Here is a 17584-nt window from a genome sequence, read left to right on the forward strand (position 1 = left end):
TTATTATGCCCAATGAAATAACTGATCTAGGGAGCAATTCTCAATGGCAACTAATAAACCTATCAGGTGAAGTCTGATGGAGATCTTTTTTGGCACTGAGGATTGAACCCACTAGTGCTTAATCACTGAGCCTCAACCCCAGCCTTTAATTTTATTTAGAACCTAATAAAATCTTCACAGCAATCCTCTGGTTTATGGGACATGTATGGAAGGGAAAGGAGAGAGAGGGGGACAAATGATACCACACCTCAAGTGTACAATTAAGTATGGCCAGAGTGTGGAAAACCTGGTTTCTTCAACACCTAAATGGCCTTAAATTAAAAAAAAAAAGGAAGGTGGGCCAGGGACGTGGCTCAGTGGTAGAGCACCTGTGTAAGGTTCCAGGCTCAATCCCCTGGAAGGAAGGAAGGAAGGAAGGAAGGAAGGAAAGAAGGGAGGGAGGATAAAAAGATACATTCTGAAGTGAGGAGGAACATATAAAAATTCATCATCAACATCAATAATTCTGAAGCTCTGTAACAGGTTTATAGGTATTATACTAATCTCTCCTTTTGTCTTCAGTTGAAGATTTCCACAATGAAAAGTCAAAAATGGCAAAAAGGTAATGATTACAAAGCTGGGTCATGAAAGTTCACTGCTATTTTATTATTATTGTTATTTGTCCTTATTTTTTTCCCCTGGTGAACCCAAGGGTGCTCTACCACTGAATTAAATCTCCAGTCCTCTTCACTTTGAGACAGGGTATACTAAGCTGCTGAGGCTGGTCTTAAACTTGTGATCTTCCTGCCTCAACGTCTTGAGTGGCTGTGATTACAGGTAAGTGCTGCCACACCTGGCTATTGCAGTTTTCTTTTTGTATCTATCTTTAAGGGTAAAATTTTAAGAAACCCTGAGATATACTGCCATTCAGTATATCTGACCCATTCAGTATGTCTGACCCACCCAAGGAAAAAGTATCTAACCAAGAAGATTGGGAAAAAAAACATGATGGTAAAATCATATTTCACATGCCTATGACTTCCTAGATGACAAGGGAAATTTTGAACAGGCCTTGTCAGAAAACATCACCCACATGATTGATCCCTCTGATAATCTATGACATGGGATGGTCACAAGTCTCTTCGATGGGCAAAGCTTTCACCTCACCTGGCTGGGGTGGATGAGGTGGTGGCATCTGGTGGTGCATCAGAGGATAGGGAGGAGGCTGCTGATGAGGCATCATGCCAGGGTGTCCTGCTGCTCCAAGAGGGGCCAGGCCAGGTCCTCCTGAGTGCTGGTGTGCTTGTTGAGGGTTCTGGCCATGCTGCTGCTGTTCCATTTGTTGCCGGGCTCGTAATTCGGCATATTTCAGCTGTTCCATGTGGAAGTTCTGGCGTTCAGTAAGTAACTGTTGCCTCTGTTGTTCTAACTGTAAAAGGGGAAAAGAAATGATATAGGAAAGGATCTCAGGATAGGATGACACAGAATATATACCTGATGCCTTAACTCCCTCTGCCTCAGAGAAACATAGCTACCTTGCCTCCTACACCATCTAAAGTGAGAGAACAGGCATTAGTTCTTGAGTAGCAAATTCCATCTGGATACCTGTTACTGTAAACAGGGTCTTTTTCTGAAAATCTGCTTATCCTTGTCATCTTCAGCCAGTGGGGCTATTACTTTCTGGGTCTACTCAGGAGATATAATATATATATATTGCCAAGTCCACCCAACGTTCCCAGGTGCTCTCTTCTGAATGTGATCCTTTTGGTTACTGTGTATTTTAGAATATAACAGCAGAGTTAAATCCTCTGGATGAGCTGATATAGCCTTAGCTGCAAAGACATATTTCTCTATGTGGAACTTTGGCAGTGCCATTGCAAATCGTAGCTTTTACAGCACCCAAAATTATGCTGGATAACACATTTACAGAATATTTTAGTTGCCTGAATAAAAATGTATATGAATCTCGAAGAATATAGGCATTTCAATATTCAAGATATTCTGGGACTCAAAAGAGAAATAAATTACATGTGTAGCAAATTCAGAAATCATATGCCTAATAACAGCTGAGCCAAAGGAGTCTATCTTAAATTAATTCAGTACATGTAGGGCCCAGAAAGAAAATCAAACTGATCATGAAAGAAAATAAAAATCTAGATCGCTGGAAGTAGGTGATATAATGATAAGAAGGTTATTTAATATATTAAGGAGGTTAATACATCTGTTCCTTTTCAGTAATGTCTCCACCCCATCATTTTCTATTAGAAGATCTAAGTTACTGCAAATCTTTTCTAGTGCTGCATTGTTCCTTGAAGAAGTCATACACCACACCCAGTTTCTAAGCATTTGAAATGTGGCCAATAAAAAATGATGAGATGTACTGCTGGGTGCCATGGAACATGCCTGTAATCCCAATGACTTGAGAGGCTGAAGCAGGAGGACTGAAGGTTTGAGCCCAGCCTCATAAACTCAGTGAGGCCCTATCTCAAGAAAAGAGTTGGGGATGTAGCTCCATTGCAAAGCATCCCTGGACTAGTAAACATCCCTAATAAACCACCCCTTTGTAAAAAACAAAAAACCAAACAAACAAAAACCAAAAAGTGTAAAGTACACCACAATTTAAAGACTCAGTAAGAAAAAACAATTTCAGGGCTGGGGATATGGCTCAAGCGGTAGCGCGCTCGCCTGGCATGCGTGCGACCTGGGTTCGATCCTCAGCACCACGTACAAACAAAGATGTTGGGTCCGCCGAAAACTAAAAAATAAATATTAAAAAAAAAAAAAAAAAAAAAAAAGAAAAAACAATTTCATATTGATTGCAGTATGCAGAGTTTTATATATTGCATTAAATTAGTACATTTTCTTTCCTCTTCCTCCTCCTTTTTTTTTGGTACCATGGATTGAACTCAGGGGCACCCAACCACTGAGCCACATTGTTGTTTTTATTTAGAGACGGGGTCTCACTGAGTTACTTATTGCCTTGCTGTTGCTGAGGCTGTCTTTAAACTTGTGACCCTTCTGTCTCAGCCTCCTAAATAAATTTTCATTTATTTTTTAAAAAATTTAAATGGCTGCTAAAAAAGTTTAAGTACATGTATGGCTCATATTTTATATCTATTGAACAGTGCTATTCTTTGGCATTTAATGGGGTAGGGAAAGGTCAACATTTTTGGTTTTGGGAGCAGCTAGTTCTATGGATAAATACTACATACTATAATTTGCAAAAACTAGATGGAATAAGCATGAGAATTAATCTATGAATCTGGGCTCTTAGCAGAGACCTGTGTAGGAAGAAGACAATGTAGAATGAAATGAGAAGCATCACTGGTTAGCAAGAGTAGCAACTAGGGGAATTCCATGATAAATGATAGGTGTCATAGTACAAAAAGAGGCATGCACGCACAAGTGAGGAAAAAGATAAATGGCGGCAACAGATGTTAGATTCTGATAATAGATTCTCAGTTTTGCTTTCTTCTAATCATTCTTTCTAGGAAATTTAGGACTCTAATAATTTGCTGAGGTTAGATTTAAGAGGCTGCCCTTCACCTATGTTCTTTTTGAATTAGTTTGGACAACTTGGCTGAAGTCCTGCAGTTGTGTAAGAACTACAGAAGTTAGGTCAAAATCTACTTTAAGAGAAAGCTAAATTACTACTGGAGATTTTTCTGTCACTGAAGAGAAAGTTGGTGCTCTTACCCAGACCAGTGTTTTTGTTTTGATTTCTATAACCACACTAGCCTCTCTCTTTGGAGTCTAACCTTATCATCAAGGTATTAACCTTGGAAAGAAATAGGAAATCTATCATTGAGAGGATGGGAGGAAAAATTTGCCCAGTTTTCTCACCTATGATATGAATTAACCTTTATCCTATTTATTTCTGAACTTCATCTGTCATTTTAAAACATAAGAAGTAATTAAGAGAAAGTAATTAGAAACATGAAAAAGTGTAAGTGATTAAACACATATATACACCTCAAAGAGAATCTCCTTTAACCTTAAAGCTCTAATATGGAACAAACAGGTCCCCTGAGATCAGAGTAATGCTCAGACAGCAGGCTCCCAGTTGGCTCCAAGAGGGCCATTTCTACTTTATGGTAGAAGTAGTAAAGCTTATGGCCACATCCTGGCCTCAGCTTGCAAAGGAAATATCTGTCTCATTTTGGACACCTTATTTTTATTGAATCCAAATGAAGACAGCATTCACTTTCATGGCAATTAGAAAGAATGTGAACTAGGGATTTTTTAGTGAAATTTGGCAATTCTGGTCATATTTTAAATGCATTCAACTAATGATCCAGTGACTGGATATTTGGAAATCTGTCCTAGAAAACTGTACCTAAGTAAGCGTGTGTAAGGACAATCATTAAAGCACTTTTTTTTGGGGGGGGCGGGGGGTAACTGGAGATTTAACCGAGGGGTGCCTTACCATTGAGCTATATCCCCAGCTCTTTTTGTTTTTTATTTTGGGACAGGGTCTAAGTTGCTTCAGGGGGAAAAAAAAAAAGTAATTAAGTATAACCACACTTATACACCCACTAAAAATGTTCCAAAAACAGTAAACTCATAGTGATTATTTCTAGTAATGAAACTGAGCACAGGGGATAGGGGGTGAAGCTCAATGGTAGAGCACTTGCCTAGCAAGCTTGAGGTCCTGGGTTTGATCCCTAGTACTAAAAAGAAGGAAAACAACAACAACAACAACAACAAAACCTTTTAAAATTCACTTTATTATTTGAATTTTTTACATCACACACAACAATTTGGAATAAAAAATACCAAACATTCCACAAGTTATGTCCTACAGACATTGTGATTTCATTCTTTGCCTTCTCCATTTCCTAGGACTATGTACACAAGGCTCAAAAGCCAAACTGTAAATTACTCACATAAATACAGTGTTAATGAACCTGTTAACTTTCTTCAGAACTCCAATGTGGCTTCAGGGAACCAGTTTCATACAAGGCTGCCTGTACCCTGCTCTGAAGCCCCTGGGCAACCCCCACAGCACCATTACCCTGCCTTCCTATTCCTCTGTGCTCCTACACTGTGTATGTACAAAGCAGTTGTATCCAAGCGGAACTTACAACAGAGCACTTTTCAACATCAAGACACCAAATGCAGACACAGCTGCAAGTGCAGCTGAAGTGCACACAAAGCTCTTCTCCAAATCTCTATTTGCATAACGCAGGGAGGAGGGGTGGGAAAGGGGAAAAGATGGTGGGCACCAAAAAACCCATCCTCACTGCCAAGGACTGAAAAGCCTAGACTTGAAGGCATTAGTTCTTGTCCTCAGAACTAAAATAAATAATCACACCTTCCTTTTCAGTGTTTGGTATCAGTGAGGGAGTCATTCACTGAAGAAACCAAATCTAAAACAGATATGCCCATTCCTTATTACCTGAGGGGAAAAAACACAACTACATTTTCTATTTCCATATATGCTTCCAGTGGCAGAATCCCAAAGGGTCAGTCTGTTCTATTACTATGTCTGGTCATCTTGTCTTTGCTACAATGTGCTTGCTTCAAAAGGGTATCCATCTTTGTGCTTCAGAAGTGAATCTGCTTCTGGGTATGGTTTTATTAATCTTGGAATAATAATATAAGATGCATATGAAACAAAGGACTTGATTATTTGATGGGTATGAGTTCCACTTCCTTCTTTTTCGTTGCTGCCAGCATGGCCTAAAATTACCATCGTCTTATATGGGTTATCCCAACAGCTTTCCCACTAGTTTCCCAGTTTGACTTTGCCACCTTATAGTTTACTCTCTACAATACAGCTGACAGACTGATTCTTGCTATCATAAACTGAAAGGAAGATCATGTCAGCCAGAGCCGATCTTCTCTGAATTTTCACTGCCCCTTTACCTTACAGTATTTGGTCTCGATGTGTAAAACGCCCCAACTTCCCTCTCACCTCTTTAAGCACATGGTCTGGGTTTCTCACAGCTTTGAGCGTCCTTCAATGTCTTTATTTTCTGGAGGTAACACAATTTTTATTCCTAGCCAAATAAATGCCAGAGACTCACAGAGTAATTAGTCCAAAGCTAATTCTCACTGGCCTCAAAAAAAAAAAGTCTTTTTTTATTTTTAAAAACATTAAAATGTGAATGCTGCTATAGGCAGGGTCCAGGTACTCTGGCTGTCTCCAGACTGTTGTAGTTTCTAACACAATCTGTCTAAAATCTGCTTTCCTGACTGCTGAGTGTGACCTGAGTGTGGCACTAAATAACGGTGGCTTGGTCCAGCAGCATCTTTCTGGAGACAGGAGTCGATGCTTCTTGCTTTGCCATCTCCCAGACAGACTGTAAATTCCTTAACTGCCTTCCTTCTTATTAACACTGAGAACACTGGGACAATGGCTGCTGAGCACTAATGATACCTATAAAACATTTAAAATCTTTACATCCTTCTTCTTCTTCTTTTTTTCTTGGTATAGGTGATTGAACCCAGGGGTGCTTAACCACTGAGCTACATCCCTAGCTTATTCTATTTTTTGTTGTGAGACAGGGTCTTGCTAAATTGCTTGGGTCTCACCAAATTGCTGAGGCTGGCTTTAAACTAGTGTTCCTCTTGCCTCAGCCTTCCAAGTTTGGTGGGATTACAGGCATGTGCCACCATGCCTGGTCTATATCCTTATTTATTCTTTTTTTTTTTTTTTTTTTAGTTGTAGATGAACCTACAGTATCTTTACTTATTTTTGTGTGATACTGAGGATCAAACCCAGAGCCTCACACATGCGAGGCAAGTGCTTTACCACTGAACTACAACACCAGCCCTACATCCTTATTCTTAATTACCAAATACTTAAGACTCAAGAGAACACCCGATTTTAAGGTATTGGGGGGAAAAAAAACACCTTCACATCTGTTTTAAACAAAACCAAATGTTTAATTAAAGAAAAATTATGCTGAATCTGCTGTGTATTGGGTTAAGCAAGTAAGAGTGCTCTTTAAAAATTGAGGGTCAGGTATGGTGGTGCATACCTGTAATCCCAGTGACTAGGGACCCTGAGGTAGTAGAAGGATTCCAAGTTTGAGGTCAGCCTCAACAATTTAGTAACACCCTCAGTAACTCAGTGAGTAACGCCCCTTACCCCACCCCACCCCCCAAAATGTTGAACTGAGGCAATGCGGTAGGCACAAGGAAATTAGGGAGCTGGGAAGCTCCACAACCAGAGGATCTGTTCACTTTCCACAGCATCAGCTTTATTGACTCACAAGGGGATGACAAAACCTGCCTACTTCAGAGTCCCTAGGTTAAAATGTGATAAAAATGGCTTATTTCGTTATAAATTATAAAATACTACATAAATCCAGACTGCTAAGTAACATGGGTTTAAGACCTGGCATGTCATTTTTTGACCTGTGTGAACAGAAGTTCATAACCTACCTGTCTCATCTCTAAGAAGAACTAATGAAGAAATTAAGATTACGCCATTCAGCATCACTACTGGATTCTTGAACAGGGAGATTCAAAGCATAAGTATTTCCTTGCTTATAGTTTCCTTATATAATTTTTGGAGATTAAATTGCTTGGGTCTCACCAAACTGAGAAAATCTATATAAAATGCTTTAACACACTGAGTAACCTAATATTCACAAAGCCAGAAACAGCTCATAAATATTTAACATTCATATATCATTGCTGCATACTGGTGTGCATAAAAGAAGGCACATAAATATTTACTGAACATTAACTATGTGCTAAACACTGTGCCAGGCATATGCCATCCTTCTCTCATCTTTAAAATAGTTCTGTGTGAAAATCACCAGGAGATTAGTAGTTATGGCTTTACTTGCTCACAGAACAGAGTACTAGTGCCAGGTGGAGAAAAACAGGTCATATTCCCCAACCCTGTCCACTGGAGATTTAACCCAGGGGTGCTCTACCCTTGAGCTATACCCCCAATACTATTTCTTTCTTTCTTTTTTTTTTTTTTAATTTTGATACCAGGGATTTAAGCCAGAGGTGCTTAATCAATAAACTATATCCCTGGCCATTTTTAAAATTTTGAGACAGGGTCTTGCTAAGTTGCTGGGACTGGCTTTGAACTTGTGATATGCCTGCCTCAGCCTCCTGTGCCACTGGGATTACAGGCGTGCACCATAACACCTGTCCTATTTTATTTTTAGTTTGAGAGAGGGCCTTACCAAGTTGCCCAGGCTGGTCTCCAACTTGTGATTCTCCTGCCTCAGGAGAGGGACTTACAAGTATGTGTCACTGCACCTGGCTAACTCATGTTTTAATTGTGCAAAAAATGAACAGGAGACATTTTGAAGTTCAAAGGATTAATTCTGGTCATTGTCAAAGCAAGTCTCCAAGCTGACCTCTAACCATCCACTTCCTAATATGTACACCATCCCTGCTGAACCCACTAGGCTTGGTCTGTGTGGCTGGGAAGGTACAACAGAAGTGATGTATCTTCCAGGTTGAGATAATAGGTTTCCCTTTTGGGGTGCTTTACCACGCTCTTGCTGTTTTGAATAACTTTTCAGAAACCATGTGAGAAAATAAATATTATCTGGTTTTAGTTACTAAGCTTTGTTGTTAATTTTTAATGCAGTAATAGGTAAATAACAGAGTTCAGCTATTGATACTCATTAGGCAGGGTTAAGGGCTGTCCTGTACAAAGAATTTTCCTGTACTAAATGTAGCCGATTCCAAAAAATTTGAGCAGAGCAGCCCTGTGTATTGGATAGTGTCAGTATTTTCCCATTTTCAGTTGTGCTGTTTTGTTCAGATACTATATTGTAAAATAATTTGTGTGCTCTGATTAGAATTTAATATTTTAAAAAAAGTCAGAGCCAGGTGTGATAGTGTATGGTTGTTATCCTAGATACCTGGGAAGCCAAGGCAGGAGGACTGCTAATCCTCAGAAGATCAGAACAATCTGAGGAAAACAGTGACACCCCACTTTAGAAAGTTTATAGAGGATTGAGATGAATTACAAAAAAGCTGGGTACAGTGGATATGATTGTAATTCTAGTTTCTTGGGAGGCTAAGGCAAGAGGATCCAAGTTCAAGGCCAACCTGGGCAATTTAGTAAGGTCATGTCTGAAAAAAAGGGATACGATGTAGCTCAGTGTTACAGTACTTGCCCTAGCATGTTTAAGGCCTTGGATTTAATCTAATCCCCAGTACCAAATAAGTACGTAAATAAATTTTTTAAAAATTTACAACAGAAGGAAAACTGATGAGCTAAGAGAAGTGAAGCCATTATATACTGCTGCTGGGTGTCTGGGAGCCAATGAACAGAAGTGGAAAAGAATAAGGGCTCTACTATTCTTAGATGACAGACCAGTTCTATCAGGTGTAAAAGACTGGTGGTATAAATTCACTCTCTGAAAAGAAAATGATTTAGAGCTAAGAGAAGAGCCCCTGGACAATCTAGACATTGTTCTATAAGAGCTCAGCTAGGGTCACCCCAACATTCAAGGCTAATAAATCACTCAGGCTTCATGAATGAAAATAAGGCATCTGGTTGCTGTTGGTAACTACTTAAGCACCACTGGAATTCTGCATGTGCCAATAACTCATTATGTTGTAGCCCTATTGCCAGAGTCCCCTAAGAGACTCCACAAAATGACAAAAGAAAAGCTTATTAAGGATAAACACAAATACTCATTCCCTAAAGCAACACCTCTAGAAATTTTCTCTGATAGCCTTTCCCTTTCTGCATCTCCCAGGGATTCCTCCTTTCTATTTCCCCAATAGCACTGAACACTCTGTATTACTAGTATTTCTTTTCGTGACTATTTTCCATATTAAACTAAACCCTCCAAGGGCCAATTTTCCTTTCCATTTTTTTCAACTTTTGACAATGATGCTGGCATGAATTCATTCAAGATACTTAAATAAGGGCCTATGATGCGCCAGTTCTGTGTTAAAGAAGACAGATGAGTAAGTCCCTGCCCTCTAAGAGTATATTTTCTGGTATGGGATGTGGACACAAGAATTGGAAATTATATACAGGAAGTGCTTTCGAGGCTGCCACAGTGGTAAAAAAGGAGAGCATATCACCCATAGCTGAAAGATACAGGGGATAGGCAAAAAAAAAAAAAAAAAAAAAAAAAAAAATCTTCCTGGCAGAGGAACAGGATACAATCAGGTGTCAAAGAGAAGAAGGCTGCAAGGGAAGCCTATGTGTGGTCTGGCATGGTTGGTGCAGAGGGTAACGGAGATGAGTTTGGGGTCTCAAAGGCTCTTGGGCAGGAAAGGGCCAAAGTATAGCAGACAGGAGCTCGAAGACAGATGTTCGGGGGCTGTGGCTGTGGCTCAGTGGTATTGCACTTGCCTGGTATGTGTGAGGTACTGGGTCTGATTCTCAGCACTGCATATAAACGAATAAATAAATAAATAAATGATCTATCAGCAATAAATAAAAAAAAAAGATGTGGGGAGTGCAGTGATTGAGAGTACACTCAGTTAGGAACTGCTCACATCAGGGAACTGGAGATGGGGTGGTGGGGATGGAAGCAGGAGAGTTATTGAAGTAGACTCTCTCCTCTCTATTCTATAGATTAACATGTCTTGTTAGTATCCCAGCTGGTCTTAAGACAAAATGAAAATGAAGTATGGTGAGAGTTACTGGATTACTCATCAGGAAGAATTTGCCAGAGGACTTACTTGGATTGACCACTGAGAAACAGTTGAAAAAATACAAATAGATCCATAAAAATGTGCACTCTTCTGCAATAATTTATTCTTAAAATTCTATTTAGAGAAGAGAATTAACATCTCGTATGTAGATTTAAAAAATCAAAACAGGAGGAAAATTCTAACTAAATCCTCACATTCAGCTTATGTTTAGGAAGTCATGAATTCCTTCTCAACCCATTTTAAAAAAATAAACTCCCAAGAACTCAATCTCTGGTTATCTCAAGGGAATTTCTGAAAAAGCAAAATGTTCCTGTGCTTCTCAGTTTTTTATTTTCCTGGCATCCTTTCTCATTTTTGGACTATTTCATAAATTTTCTGTTTGGGTCATATCCTTATGTCAAAAGTTTCTGTTCCAGAGAATGTTGTGTAAGAGGCTCAATATACAGGGGAGAGAAGGAAAGATGAGAAAGTTCAAGACCGGATGTCAGGAGGGATCACAGAAAATGAGGCTCTTGAGATTAATGTCTACTTCCTCATATTTACACTGAAAAAGATGGGTAATCAAGAAAAATCCCTGAATCAGATAATGGAATTATATGGATTTTACTTCATTGATAAACAAGTAGGTAATGAAAGTAAGTCCAAGTTCTAATTTGTATAATTTAATGTCATGTATCTACACAGCAAAGGGGTATAAGAAGCTTAGACAACTGGTTTTAGAAAGTGAATGGAGTTCCTTTTATTTATAATCACTGGCTGATAATCCTTTGGAAAGGACAATCAAACCAGCCCAAAACGACAGAATAGAGCTACAGAGACCAATGGGGTAGGTCACTATTTATATTATCTAACTTGTATTTTTGAAAGGTGGTTAGGGTTAAGTGTCAAACACCCACTATGGAATTCCTCTTACTTACAGCCTCTTTCTCTCTGTCCATGATAGTTTCCAGCTCCTCAAAATGTCGAAGTTTAATCTCTAGTTTCTTCATTTGTGTCTCAACCAGGAGAGCTACGAGGGATTTGATCTTTCTCTCTTCCACAGCAGCCAGATGCTAAGAGAAAAAGATCATTCAAATTATTTAGGTAAGTATTTGTTTTAAAAAAACATTAAAAAATGCAATTTGAAGTGGGAATTTTGTTTTGCTTTTGTGCAGTGCTGAGGATGGAACTCAGGGCTTTATGTATACTAGGTAAGTGCTCTACCACTGAACTATACCCCCAGCCCTCTCAAAGTGGGAATTCTGTAACTGAAGGTGTGTGCTTTATATGTCCAATTTGCATGTCTCTTCCAAACACTTATTTCAATGTAAAATAATAACTCTCCTTAAATTCCTGGTCCTTATAGCTAAAGCAACCCTTTTAAAGGATTGAAGGAAATCTCTCTCATGGTAAACTTCTCCCATCAAAGAGCCTATAAAGGAGGAGAGGTTAAACTAGGGCTTTGATAGGTGACCTGTGGTGAACTTCCTCAGCCTCTCCCCTGTACCTCCCCTCACCATCCTCTCTTCCCTAAGGCAGGCAGTTGTCTCCTCAGCTGCAAAGGAGCAGATGCAAAGCTGCTCTCTTCCCAGTGGTGAGCAGACTGTGTGTGTGGAAGGACAGAACAGTATTGCCCAGAGCATGAGAATGGCATCCAGAGCCAGAAAAGCAAACACAGGAGCAGACAGGAAGTTACTCTGGAAGACTGCCATCTGCTGCCTCCAGCCTGATGGTGAGTCCTACTCATGCTTCTTGCCAGCTAAGCAGTACAAAGAAGAATGCACATTACCCGTATTTGGCCAGGGCTCTGACTACCTGTAAAGATCAATCCTACCTTCTACAGATGCCAACTGGAGCTTCCCAATACCACTTTGCATTTCCCCTTCATAATACCTGCGGAACTTTTGTGCTCATCTTGCTTCTACACGAGGTTTTAAGAAATGGCATAGAGTGGCTATCTTACTGCTCTGTTTCCTACAGAACCTAGAAGCTAACATGAAAGAATTTAACAGGTTTCTAGGAGCTAAACTGACATATAACACATAGTGGAAGACTTGTTTTTTTTTTTTTTCTTCTCAGTTGAAAAAGAGAAATATAGTTTTATGTTCAAGCTCTGGGGACCCATATGCAGGAAGATTCAGAAATGTAAGCAAAATATGAGGATGAGGTTTTACAACTTTATTTATTTAAAGAAATTTTTTAGTTGGACACAGTATTTTTATTCATTTATTTTTATGTAGTGCTGAGAATTGAACCCAGGGCCTTGTATGTGCTGGGCGAGCGCTCTACCGCTGAGCCACAACCTCAGCACAACAACTTTATAATAATCATGTTTACTTTTCTGAACTATCATAAACTATACCCATTACCCAGTCTAAATAAATATTACAGAACTCTAAGACTGTTATCATTGTATATTGTTATATAATTTATATTTTTTATAAGTTTATGCATAATATAAAATTTAAAAGCTACAAAGAGGCATTAAAAAAGTCTTGGGGCGGGGGCTGGGGGGGTTGTAGAGCGCTTGCCTGGCATGCGTGAGGCACTAGGTTCCATCCTTAGCACCACATAAAAGTAAAATAATGAAACAAAGATATGTACCCACCTATAAAATAAAAAAGCACTGGGGAAGGAGCTCTGTGGCTAAGCAACCCAGGGTTCAATCCTCTGGCACCAAAAAACCAAAAAGAGAAAACCAGTAGAAAAACAGGGTGGTAGTGTAGAGAAAGGGGAAGTATTAAGGAATAAAAATGACCAAATTATACTGTTATTTTGGGTGCATGTATGAATATATAAAAACAAATCCCAAGTTACCAAAAGAAGAGGAAAAAAAAAAAACCTGTTCTAATTTAATGAGATTTATTCAGGAATTCGGAGGCATCCCCATGCATTATTAAATAAATTCCAAAACATGTCAAGAATTCTTAAAACTTCAGAACAAATGTCTTCAAATTGAAAGGGTAACCAAATGTCAAAAATAAACAAGTAAAATGGAAAAAGACTCACAATGAACATCATTGGAAATTTAAGAACACAAGACAGAGAGACAAATCCTTACATATCTCCTTTAAAGAGACAAACAAAGAAACAAAACAAAACCCCCAACAGGTTACAAAAACATTCTGGACCAGATCAGATTTTTTTTTTCTTTCTTTCTTGTAGTGCTAGGGATTGAACCCAGGGCCTTGTGCATGTGAGGCAAGCACTCTACCAACTGAGCTATATCCCCAGTCCTAGATCAGATTTCTTAAAAGCAAATTCATATTTTTGAGGAAAATGGCAAAATGCCTTCCCAACTCTGAGATAATGAACTTCAAATTAGGATTTCATGTATAGGAACTTAAATCAATAAATGAGTACACACAATAAAGACATTTTTTGAAATGAAGAACTCAGTTTACTTTTTGCATATGCTACTAAAGGATATGTTCTAGCTAACATAGAATAATACTAGAAAAACTTAAGAGACAATGACATCTAGAAGTCATAGACCCAACCTAAGGAAGGTACAGCAACTGTCCAAAAGCAAATAGAAACAGATAAAAGACTGACAGACAAGACACTGATAACCAAGGTTAGATAACAGGTACAGAGATTCATTTTGTCTATTTCTCTCTCTATATATAGGACGGACACACACACACACACACACCCAATATTTCTGTAACAAAGTTTAAAGGTAGATTTGGATGAGTTAACCAATGCAAAGTAATTAGTTTGGCTCATTACCTTATATCATACACAAAAATTAACGCAATGGATCATAGATCTCAATCTAAGAGCTTATACTAAAAAATTCTTAGACTAGAAAACAGAAGTAAATCTAAATGGTCTGGGATTAAATAAAACATTTATTAGATATGATCAAAGGCACAAGTGATAAAGTATTAAGTTGGACTTTATCAAAATTAAAAACAATCTTAATGGGGTTGGGGATATAGTTCAGTGGTAGAGGATGTATTAAAAAAAAAAAAAGAATTAAAGGAAGTAACTGTTAACCTTTAATTGTATACCCATTAAAATATCCTTCAAAAACAAGGTGAGCTGGGCATAATGGCATATGCCTGTAATACCAGATACTCAGGAAGCCAAGGCAAGAGGATCACAAGTTCAAGGCCAGCCCAGGGAACTTAGCAAGACTGTTTCAAAATTTAAAAACATACATAAAAATGGCTGAGAATGTAGCTCAGTGGTAGAGAAATTCTGGGTTTGACCATCAGTACCAAGAAAAAAAAAAAAAAAAAAATCCTGGGGGCTGGGGATGTGGCTCAAGCGGTAGCGCACTCGCCTGGCATGCGTGCAGCCTGGGTTCGATCCTCAGCACCACATACAAACAAAGATGTTGTGTCTGTGAAAAGCTGAAAAATAAATATTTTTTTTAAAAAAATAACCCTCCCTCTCTCTCTCTTAAAAAAAATAAATAAATCCTGGTTTGAAGATTCTGAAACATGATATACAAAGTATGAGGTAGAATAGTAATTTACGGCTGTCCAAGCAGAAGTTATTTTACTATTTTATGCATTAAAGGGAGTTTAATTTTGTTGAGCAGTTAATCAGAACAAGCTTTAAATATGTTTTTAAAAGTTTTTTTTTTTTTTTGGTATGTATTCAGCTTGTCTCCCTTCATACTAAGATTAGTATCCTATCATTCTAGCTTTCTTTAAGCAGCTAACAGCCAGAAAGCAGAGGAAAGAATGCTTATTGTATGTATAGACAGGTCTAGAAGGTACCTTTTCTCTTCATCTGTCAAACTAGAAAACAACTACCTGCAGTAGGTTTGTTATGAGGACTCAATGTCCCTAGAACAGTGCCTGGAACACAATAGGTGCAATACTTGGAAGCTGCAGCCTTACTTATGCTTTATGGGCCTACTTTGTTGACCTACTCTCCTAGCACTAACAATGTTGGGAACCTCAGACACGTTAACATTAGTTCCTCCAAAGGCCTCCTTGCTTTTTGACTCCCAAAGCCTCCCCAGCATTTAAAGTGCTATCTACTTATCTGATTTCCAGTCCCCAAAGTCAAGGAGGCCTAGGGAAGACCCAAATTTACGCCTGCTTGGCAATTTTAGAGAGAAGGTAAGGAAAACATGATGTAGGGAGTAGAAACAACAGGAGAGTGAGTCAGTCTATTGAGAAACTGAACTCGATTCCTTTAATTTTAATCAACACTTCCTAATTAAAGTGTTGATTAAAGACATCAAATACAGTGCTGACTTTCCTATCTCCAGAAGAAATTTCAGTAAATGAGCAAATGATATATTTTTGAGATATTAAGAAAATTACTTCGTATTACCCCAGAGCTAACACCTATTTTCACCATTTTAGGGATGTAAACATAAAGTGATTTGTGAATAAAACTGAAAGAAATGTATGTGACTTTAAGGAAACATGGTCTCCTGCTTTCTTGGAAGAGCTGAATCTATTGTTGTTGGAAAAAGAGAGAGTGAGTGCGTGCGTGCAAGTGCACATGTTCTAGAAATTCTAGTTTATTCCAGCAACAGTTCTGGGCCCTTCCTTTCTTCTAAGTCTAAACGCTCCAATGGAAGGGACCTAACTAATGATGCTCCTGCTTACATTCACACACTCTTACCTCAGGTGGCACAATTCACAACTTATCAGTAGATGCAATGCAAAAATGGACATATTCTTGAAGAGCATCTCCTATAGTAAGGATAGGGAGAAACCAGAAAGCATGCCACCTCATCTGTTCAGGAGATCGATGTAGAGACTAATTATCACTTCATGTCAGAGGGTGACAAACTCTTAATAATAATAAGGCTGTTTATAGACACAATTAAGAGAGTAACTGAAACTTAGATTGGCTAGCTAAGTTATACTAATTACAGTAATTTAAGTGAATTCCTTACCCTCTGATTACCACGTAGTACAAAAATGATTATGTGCTGTGAGATATATCAGATGCAGCTGTAAGTGGTACAGAACAGGTCACATTGCCAAGCTATATAGCATAAGCATGTATAGTATATTCACAAACCAGAGGGAAACATAATAAAAATGAAAATCTAGCCAGGTGTGGTAGTGCACACCTATAATCCCAGTGGTTTGGGAGGCTGAGGCAGAAGGAACACGAGTTCAAAGCCAGCCTCAGCAAAAGCAAACAACTCAGTGAGACCCTATCTCTAAATAAAATACAAAATAAGGCTGGGGATGTGGCTATCAGTTCAATCTCTGGTGGGGGGTGGAGAAGAAAAATATAACTTCCTAGTAATTTGAAATATGAGCAGAATGAAATTTATTCTCAGGGGGAAACAACATTCTGTAGACACTTTTCTGAATAGTGAAGGCCTCGGCCAAATGATCCATAAAGGTAGTTTCTACGCAGTAAAAAATTCAAACAGATGTAAGATTGTCAGTAAGTAGTGCCTACTAAATGCACTTCTGTGCCCAAAGCTGCAGATATTAAATAGCTGTGATATCTGAGAAAAACACAAGGTATTGTGAAACTTTTCAAAGTAGCCTACCAGTTTAATTCCTTCTCAGGCAAGGAATTAAGGCCACAGCACAGTGATATAGAGTAGGGAAATAACAGGAAAGAGTAAAAGAAACATATTCTGAGGGAAGCTAGAGGTAAAACATGATTCTGTTTAACAGAATGGCATAAAGAAAATAATACAGGAGGTACACATTAAGAAAACAGGCTTGGGCTGGGTTTGTGGCTCAGTGGTAGAGTGCTTGCCTGACATGTATGAGTCCCTGGGTTCGATCCTCAGCACCACATATAAATAAAGAAATAAAATCCATTGGCAACTAAAAATTATTAAAAAAAAAAAAAAAAAAGAAAAGAAAAAGAAAACAGGCTTGAAAACCAAAAAGGGTTCTGATCACAAAGAAATTCTGAACCCCTACTAAAGACTCTGAAATTTTAAACGGATGGAGAGGGAAGTTATTAAAGTAGTATAGTTCAGGGTCCTTCCTTTCCTTTAAGCCTGAAGACCCAGATGGAAGGGACCCAGAGAGCACCTTGTCAGTGGGCTCCTGCTTCCAGTCTCATACCCCTC

At 38.6% G+C, this 17584-nt stretch overlaps 1 protein-coding gene across 2 annotated transcripts in view; it reads right to left on the reverse strand.

Moving 5' to 3' along the window:
- Smarcc1 (SWI/SNF related, matrix associated, actin dependent regulator of chromatin subfamily c member 1) overlaps window positions 1–17584 on the reverse strand; it is a 142281-nt gene that overhangs the window by 14670 nt on the left and 110027 nt on the right. For both annotated transcript variants that reach the window (XM_046436403.1, XM_046436404.1), the window contains exons 25-26: window positions 11499–11633; window positions 1147–1408 (exon numbers count right to left, since the gene is read on the reverse strand). In XM_046436403.1, the coding sequence (XP_046292359.1) occupies window positions 1147–1408; window positions 11499–11633 (397 nt within the window). The remainder of the gene's footprint in view (window positions 1–1146; window positions 1409–11498; window positions 11634–17584) is intronic.

The sequence above is a fragment of the Marmota monax genome, unplaced genomic scaffold (assembly GCF_021218885.2).
Source record: "Marmota monax isolate L192 unplaced genomic scaffold, Marmota_monax_Labrador192_F-V1.1 WCK01_AAM20220418_F8-fsc00021, whole genome shotgun sequence".
In the NCBI taxonomy this organism is placed as follows: Eukaryota; Metazoa; Chordata; class Mammalia; order Rodentia; family Sciuridae; genus Marmota; species Marmota monax.